Genomic DNA, 8,809 nt, shown 5'->3' on the forward strand with positions numbered 1-8,809 from the left:
TTACATCATCATTGACATATGATATTACCAACCAAAAATAAAGCAACATATGGAAGATGAATTTCACATGCAAATATAACTAATACTCTAGCAACTTTTTGATATCAATAATGATAGATATTACTTTTATATTGAAATTTTTTCACAAAATTTTCATACATAAAAATATATGTTGTAGTCCCTTCATTTTTTACAAAACAATCATTATTATTCTCATAAATTTAAAAATGTCATTGACATATTATTCTAAATATTATTTTTTTTAAATTTTTTATTTATATACCTATGTAAAAAAAACAAAATGTAAATCCAAAACCCGGGGGATGTGACCCCCAGTCTCCATGTGGCTCTACCACTGCCCACAGACCTTAGATACTGTGCTCCTTAATCTCCATGTGGCTCTGCCACTGCCCACAGATCTCAGAGCAATTACTATTGTGTCACACTCACAGCATCCCTGAATCCTCAAAATTTTACCCATAATTAAAAAATGTAAATAAATTTATTTCAAATACGACTCACAACACACCAATTTTAAATCTGCACTTTACATTTCACTTTCATGATAAAATGTCAATTAAATTTTCGTAGTAACTAGAATTATTGTGAAAATTTGTTGAGAAATCCATTAATTTTTAGAGGGGTGATATTAGGTCCAAGAATTATTTCATTTTTGGTTGTAAGGATATAATTAATGAAATTATTTGATCAGAAAAATTTATTTCAAATAATAATATTTTTCATTTTTAGCCACTGTCGCCAGACTGTCGATCGTCACTCACTGAAAAAGTTGCCAAAAGTGGCCAGTGACATCTACCATTGGCTGGTGGTGGTGATATAAACAACCAAGTAGATTATGTTGATAAACAAGTGACACTAAACACTTAGGTGGAGTAGTATTAAAGATGGACAAATAAATTGGCGTAATACAGTGTTTTAACTTGTTATTGTCCTTGCGAACTCAAAAGATTAAAAATTGAATTTATGACTGGATTGCCCCAATCATCGATACAAAAAATTATTCAGTGACTTACGGCTTTGGCAAAAATGGATTTCACATCTATAAGGCTATTTCAAGCAACAATTACAGAGCAAATACAGATCCATCTGTAATGCCATCATTTCAAGCAACAATTACAGAGCAAATACTTATTTAAGAATTATATCAGCATCTTCTACAAGAGACTAATTCATTCATATATATGTAGAAATATAACATAAAAGAAATTTGTAATTATACACATATGCCAGTGTCATTACTCCCAAATTGTATCCAGAATCATAAAATTTAAAAATAAAAAAGACAATAGTCAGTCACTGCAAGCCTAAACAGCACTACTAAATAGTGAGTGATAATCACTTCCATTTTCTGAACTTTCCCCCACGCTTTCCGAACCTTCCATGCTTCCCACGCTTAAACTTTCCTTGACGACCATAGAAACCTCCATGGGTAAGATTATGGGCACCCTGTGATAGCTGGTGGGCCCCATAAGCTGCAGCCGCAGCAGCAGCGCCACCAGCTATCAATGCTCCCAAACTAGGCCCAGAACCTGTACAAAGAAATTACAAGCTATCAACAATGGAAAACATAAAATACAACATTGTAGCAAGCAAAACAAACAGCACTTTAAATCTGTATACTTTCGGGTCAAGGATCACCAGGACCTTACAGAGATGTGATTTTAACAAGCAGATTATATTGACCAAGTAGATGTACGAAAAGGCCAAGAAATGACACAAGAAATAGAGTTCAATAATGAGATATGAAGATTTAACAGTCTTCCAAACCCTAAAATTATCAAAACCAGTATTTCATACAAAAAATTATTTCTGGTTTTAATCAAAACCAGTATTTCATGCTTTGAGTTCAAAAACAACGCATAAACATGTGCAAACCAATTGAAAGTTCTAGGAGCAATTAAAATATTATTCAATAATTCCTTGAAGGTGGTAATGGCAATTCACCTTTACATCTCAGATGACTCCAAATCCTTGAAAGAATTTTGGAAAGAAATGAATCGAAGATACCTGGATAAGGCGGAGCTGATGGACCAGGATAAATTGCTGGTGGATATCCACCTGGGGCAGGATATACTGACGGACCAGGATAACCTGCCGGTGGGTACCCACCTTGGAAAGGATATCCAGCTGGTGGGTATCCACCAGTAGGAGGATATCCAGCTGACGGGTAGACCTGAGGGGGATATCCTCGAGGCGGATATCCTTGAGGAGGATATGCCCCATAAGACGGAAGGTATTGTCCAACAGCATAGCCAGCAAGACGAGATAAAAGTCCTCTGTCACTAGATCCATCATCATTGTAATTTCCACCTCTCATTTTTCTCACTCTCGAAATTTATGAACTGAAAATGTAAATAGAGAACAGTAGAACATATAAGACCTTTTTCAAGGGGAAAAAAAAAGGTGTGCCAATTGTTCCTTAGAATATCATATGTACTTAATGCAGGAGTTTGGCATGGAGATTTTATATATTTCATTGCCTTTAATATTTATATTTTTTATTTTTATTTTTAATTATAGTTGTATTTATTAACGACTAAGGCCAAGTTTGGGAAGACTAAATAAGTGCACTTTTTGTCTTTTTGGACTAAAAAATTGAGATTGAAAATATGGATGTTTGGGTTAACTTTTTGACTTTTTATGGGAAAATGTGTAATAAAAAATTGTAAAAATTGGTTTGTAGAGGAAAATTTGAATTGGGAGTTGTGCAGCCGTAATTGTTGACTTTTGGTGAAAAGTGTTAACTTTTTAACTTTTTGAGTAACTTTTTGGCTTTTTGACTTATTTGGGACTTTCCAAACTTAGCCTAAGTTTCAAATAGTGTTAAGAATTAGTTTCCTAAGTTGATTAGGGCTTTGCATCATAACATTCAGCTTTGAATTAAGAATATTGAGTGAGTTTGTGATTAGAGTTGTGGCCCTTGTGTACTTCCTCTCTCCCTTCTTCTCTATCCTCTTTCCTGACAGTGTTCTACATCACTACAACTTCCTCATCTCAACCCATAATGACTTGATGCTTTTGTTCTCCATGAATGCATTTTTCCAATATAAAAAATCACATTTCAGCAACTTATTGTTCATCCAGAAAAAATGATATTATCAAATAGAAACATAAGGAAAAGAAAAATGGGCAGAGATTTAGCAAAGAAGACACATCATATGTCTTGATTATGCAAAGTATATGAATTGTTTCCTGGTTTTACTTTTGTGGCAGAGTCAGACGGGATTGCAAAACAATCTACATAAATAAATGGAGAACGATATTCTTCTCGGGGAATAAAATTATCAACCCCTAACAAATTTTTTGTTACAAAATACCCAGCAAAGAAGTTTGCCTATGCATGTATTCTAAGAAAGTTCATCACATTGATGTTTGAATATATTCTATCATATCAACCAAAAGTGGGTCCAAATTAGACATCAAAGATAATTCTAATATATTAAAAGTGAAGTTCACAGAAACAAGTGAAGCAAACTGAAGAACTGTTCCTTAAGGCTGCGTTTGATTAGAGGATTTGATGAGAGAAATGGAAAGACAAAGGGAGATAGAAAGAAAATGACAAAGAATTGATATGATTCGAGTTCCAAGCTATGTTCGGTTGAGTTGGGAAATGGAGAAAGAAAAAAAAAAAAAGCCTAAGGTGAACCTAACGCTGTGTTTGGAAAGGAAAAAGGAAAAGTTAGGTGAAATGTGGTTAAAATATACTTACATTTCACCTAAATTCACACACCTTTTCCCTTTCCCTTTCCAAATCCCTCCCCAAATCTCCCAACCAAACACATCATAAAAGACAAAAAGTGAGATTACATTTTTCCCTCACCTTATTTTTCCTTGTGTTTTTCATTATAACCAAATAAACAGTGGGATTGCATTTCCTATTCCCTTTCCATTTCTCTCGTCAAATCATCCAACCAAACACAGCCTAAAGACAATTTCCTCTAAATTTGTTTGCAAAAAAAAAAAAAAAAAAAAAAAAAAAAATCCCTGAAAACAGTCCATTATCAGGGGAACTTATTGAAAAGTCTTCAAAAAGCTAATGGAAATTGAGATCAATAAACACAGTAAAAGCAACCGGAAACACACAAATCAAACATCTAAACCATGATTCAAAGTTCAACAGCCATACAACCCCCAACCCCCAAAATATATATATATATATATATATATATTTGGGATAAATAAACAAATAAATCAACACACACATGAAAATAGATAAAAGATTGATCAATTTTAAAAGGACACAATGATATGATGAAATAAACTGCTATTAACAAAACAAACAAGCAACGACTAAGAAATCATTCAAAATCCAACATATATAAACAACAACAAAGAAGATTACTGACTCCTTTTTTCATTACCACTACTAGTTTACATGTTTATACTAAAAACATAGTCAAAATTTAAAAATCGAATATGTGTAGAGAGAGAGAGAGAGAGATTACCGAGTTGAATTGGAGATTCAAACCCTAATGAGCTGGTTTGGGTTGCAGTTGAAAGTTGTTCACAAAAATCAGTGAGTATGTTTCGAATTGGGGTCTCTGTCTTCAATAAGTGCTTCAACAGGGATATCTGTTTCGCAACAAATTGTGATAAGAAGTGAATGTGTGATTCGACAAGGATATATGTTTTGCGATAAAAAGTGATTGTGTGATTCGACTGTCTTTCATTTCATCTCCTAATTGCACCTCTACCGACATAGCGAATAATAATCAATCAATCAATTCTCTTTGAAATCACATCATTAGAAGCGAAATTAAATGTAACATCACTTTATTTAATTAGTCTATTTTTATTTTTTCATTGACGATTTACGCGATCAACTTATTATTAATGATCTACTCAATTAACTTAATAATATAAACGGTCTGAACTATTGAAATAAGCATTAAAACAAACTCTCACAAATCTCACAACAATTATTATTATGTGATACTTAAAGTAGCATCCCGATTCCTTATAGTTTTGCCTATAATTAAAATATGTAAATAAATTTATTGTGAAACAATTCACAATGTATCAATTTTAAATTTACACTTTACATTTTACTTTTATGGTAAAATTTTAATTATAGTAACAAGAATTATAGGGAAAATTTGTTGAGAAATCCCTTAAATAGTAGGGAGGTGTATAGCATTAAGTCCAAGGATTGTTTTGTTTTAGGAGTTATTTAGCATCTTTGATATTAATACATTTTTTTTTATCTTTTTTGAGTCATATCATCTCTTTATTTTTTAGTATATCTTTTCTTAAAAAATTAAAAAAATATTTATTTAAATCATCCTAAATAACCCCTTAGTTATGAAAAGATGATTAATAAAATTATTCAATGAGAAAGACAAATTTGTTTTGAAAAATAATATTTTCCAATTTTATCCACTGTTACCAAGCCATCAGTCACCAGTGTCACCTAAAAAGTTTCCAGAAGTGGCTAGTGGTGGCATCTGGCATTGGCTGGTGGTAGTAGTGATATGAACAAATAGATAGATTAGTTGGATAAATAAATAACACTAGACATATAAATAAAATGGTAGAGAAATAGATTAAGTAATACAATTTTTTAAATTGTTATTGTCCTTAAGATCTCAAAGATTGTTTGGGATGACCTAAATAAGTGTACTTTTTGTCTTTTTACAAAAAGATGTGTAAAAAAATAGAGAGGTGATGTGATTGAAAAAAGATAAAAAGATAAATTATTTTGATATTGCCAAACTTAATCTTAAAATTGAATTTATGACTCCCTGAATCATTGATACAAATATTATTCGGTGCATAAATAATAATATAAAATATATTTGTGATATGACAGCGTTAATTACCCTACAAAAATCAATATATAGGAAATTAATTACATTATAAAAAATATGATAGAAGGATGATATTATGTTTTGTTGTTTTTTTCTCGAAACTGATTGGAAAGACCATTATTGGTATTCATGATCATTGTATGAAATTTCTCTTCAGCAACTCGGTTGCCTGCTTCGTACTAGTGTTTGGGTGAGGATCTAGCAAAAGGACAATTAGTTAACGATATTAAAAATAAAAAATAAGAACAAACAAACACAGGTGCCAATAGAAAGATTAAATTGTATTGGATCAAATCAAATAGAATAGGGAATTGTTTAATTCGATATAAGTATAAATTAGATTTATATTTGTCGTAACTGAATTTTTGTTTTTAATTATTATTGAGAAAAATCTAAATTTTTTAGTAGTGACAAAAGAAATATTATTTATTTTCAATTATAGGATCAAATTTTATCATGTCTTTAAGTCAGATTTGGATCCAGGCTAGATCGTAGGAATCAAATATAGAAGAAATGAAAATCCTCTCATGTTTTTAATGCAGGTCAAGCTTTAGGCTTGGGTTGGGCCGCCCGTCTGTTTACGCTGCGATCTCATCAAAAATTATGAAAAAAGAATAACAGAAAAAGTGAAAATGAACTTTAAAAAAAAAGAGCAAATTATCAAGAAGTCTTCTTTGAGAAACGTGTAGCCTATTTAGTCTTATAAGCTTTTGTTTTTACTCAAAAGTCTTATAACATTTTTCTTTTTCTTCTTTTCTGTCTCTTTTGCTCTTTGTGATTTCCAGCGATCGTCTACGAGCAATCATGTAACACCCTCAAAATAAACTCATAATATCATACATTCACGACAAAGAAAAGAGATTTCATATTACAATCATCAGAGTATTCTTACAAAAGATATTACATGTTGACAACAAAAGTAAATGCCCTATAGGCTTACAACTTTCCAAGTCAACACTTGGTTACAAAAATGAGAGTACTAACTCTACACAAAATAAGCCATTAGCTTGATATACATGTAATATAACAAAAACAACAAAAAAGGAGTGTAACAGCCTCAAGCCTCCCAAGCTACGTCATTGGAGGCGGCATAACACCTGTACTTGAAAATGATGTCTCATATAGGGTGAGCCAACGCCCAGTAGAGATATGCTAAACAAAATATGAGCAATAACTAAAACATTAGTATTTGATAAATGTTTAATTCATATAAACCAACTTATAACATATTTCAATTCCATGACAAATATGTCCATGTTTCGTTCCATTTTCCATTACTTATCCAGTTCTTAATTTATGAATAAGGCTCAGAACCTGGCCAATAATTTAACGAGATTATAACTCATATCAACAATACTTCCATTTCAAATGAGATAACAACTCATATTAAACACTTCCATACTTCATATATGATACATAGATTTGTTGTATCAATCGCAAATAAAACACTCCCATACTTCATATATGATACACAGATTTGCTGTATCAAAGGAGTCCATCCCCTGTCTCCTCCCAAATATCCGGCTTAGGAGTCCATCCCCTATCTTCCCCTAAACCGTGGAGTACATCCCCTATCATCTCCCACACAACACAATGTATATAAGCATCTATCATATAGATGTTCAACCAATACACAAATTTGATGTATTATTCCATTCATCATATTCAATGGCATTCAACCGATTAGTTTTGATTCGTCTAATCGTCATGCAATATCTACAACAATCAAGACTATCCACCACCGATAGTCCAAAACAATTTGTTTCTAAACAGATAATAAATGCATCAATAGATAATTTATCAACATTTTCAATGGTGAGTAATTAATGAATCCAACTCCATCGTTCTACCTCATAATGAGCCAACTCCGTTATTTTCATCCAATTTCATATTTTCATAATAAATGTCATTAATTACACTAATGACCCAAATATACCTAAACATGGCATTTTCCCCCTTTTCTCAATATTGACCCAAAGGTCCAAATGTTATCAACAACATCAATAACCCCCCTTTTAGACCCAAAACACATAGGTTGAATCAAACGAACAAAAACCCCCTCTTTCCAATATCACACATCTCAAACCCTAACTTTCCAAATCAAACCATTTATACAAAAAGCTCAACATCTAGGTTAAAGCTTATAAAAAGGAGTAGTTATCCCTACCTCAAATTCGGAGCTTAAAGGAAGAAGATGAAGAAACTCGAAATGCACCAAATCCCACTATTTTCGGGTCAAAATGTAACCCTCAACAAGGTCCACACTTTTTACAGAGGCCCAAGGATAGAAGATCACTCTTACTAGATCAAACCCTAGAGAGAAGTTGGAGTTTTAGAGTGAGGTGCTCTCCAATGGAGGTTTTGAAAAAGTAGGAAAGAGAAAGAAAGTCAAAAAGTGATCCAAAATGTCACTTTTCGGACTGATATAAAAGTCGCCCCGCTCGAGCGTGGAACTCCCTGCTCGAGCGTCAGACACAGACTCACGCTCGAGCGTCGATTGCACACTTCCAGAAGTTTTGCAGACCATGGTCCCCGCTCGAGCGTCAAAACTTCCGCTCGAGCGTACGATGACCTACAGAGAAAATACTGAGAGATGAATAATCACGCTCGAGCGTCAAAACTCCCGCTCGAGCGGATAAGCAACAACAAAGGGCTCGCTCGAGCGTCAAAAGCCCCGCTCGAGCGTGAAGGCCAAAATCTGGGCATCAACTTTTGGTTTCTAAACACAACCAACATGTTCTAAACCTGCCCAACACAACCCAAGACTCAAATATAAAGGGCAAAGGATAAAAATGAGAATAAGAAAACAACATAACCACGAAACCAAGTCCGGAATATAATAAACAAAGGAAAGGAAAACCGGGATCGTTATAACCTTCCCCTTTTAAAGAATTTCGTCCCCGAAATTAGATACAAGTTTTCAAAAACAAGTTTTCCTCAGTTCTCAATAATAATACCCACCATCATTCCATAACCTGACC

At 33.0% G+C, this 8,809-nt stretch overlaps 1 protein-coding gene across 2 annotated transcripts; it reads right to left on the bottom strand.

Moving 5' to 3' along the window:
- Positions 1 to 1,121: 1,121 nt before the first annotated feature.
- On the bottom strand, positions 1,122 to 4,773 carry LOC145797157 (uncharacterized). 2 transcript variants are annotated; one of them, XM_082883633.1, is made up of 3 exons: positions 4,467 to 4,773; positions 2,029 to 2,363; positions 1,122 to 1,550 (listed from the first exon to the last, which is right to left on the bottom strand). In XM_082883633.1, the coding sequence occupies exons 2-3, from the start codon at positions 2,336 to 2,338 to the stop codon at positions 1,357 to 1,359; spliced, it is 504 nt and encodes a 167-aa protein (XP_082739759.1). In that variant the 5' UTR covers positions 2,339 to 2,363; positions 4,467 to 4,773; the 3' UTR covers positions 1,122 to 1,356. The 2 variants fall into 2 exon arrangements, with proteins under 2 accessions (XP_082739759.1, XP_082739766.1); XM_082883640.1 differs by lacking the exon at positions 4,467 to 4,773 and adding an exon at positions 2,828 to 3,990 and having other exon boundaries at positions 2,029 to 2,557.
- Between the last annotated feature and the right edge of the window lie 4,036 nt (positions 4,774 to 8,809).

This window comes from Camellia sinensis, chromosome 1, assembly GCF_055761805.1.
Source record: "Camellia sinensis isolate YWXY chromosome 1, ASM5576180v1, whole genome shotgun sequence".
Classification (NCBI taxonomy): Eukaryota; Viridiplantae; Streptophyta; class Magnoliopsida; order Ericales; family Theaceae; genus Camellia; species Camellia sinensis.

Coding starts and splice junctions, on each gene's coding strand:
- LOC145797157 (XM_082883633.1), bottom strand. CDS start 2,338: ATGAGAGGTGGAAATTACAATGATGATGGATCTAGTGACAGAGGACTT. Junction 1,551..2,028: donor ATCAGCTCCGCCTTATCCAG/GTATCTTCGATT, acceptor TTCTTTGTACAG/GTTCTGGGCCTAGTTTGGGA.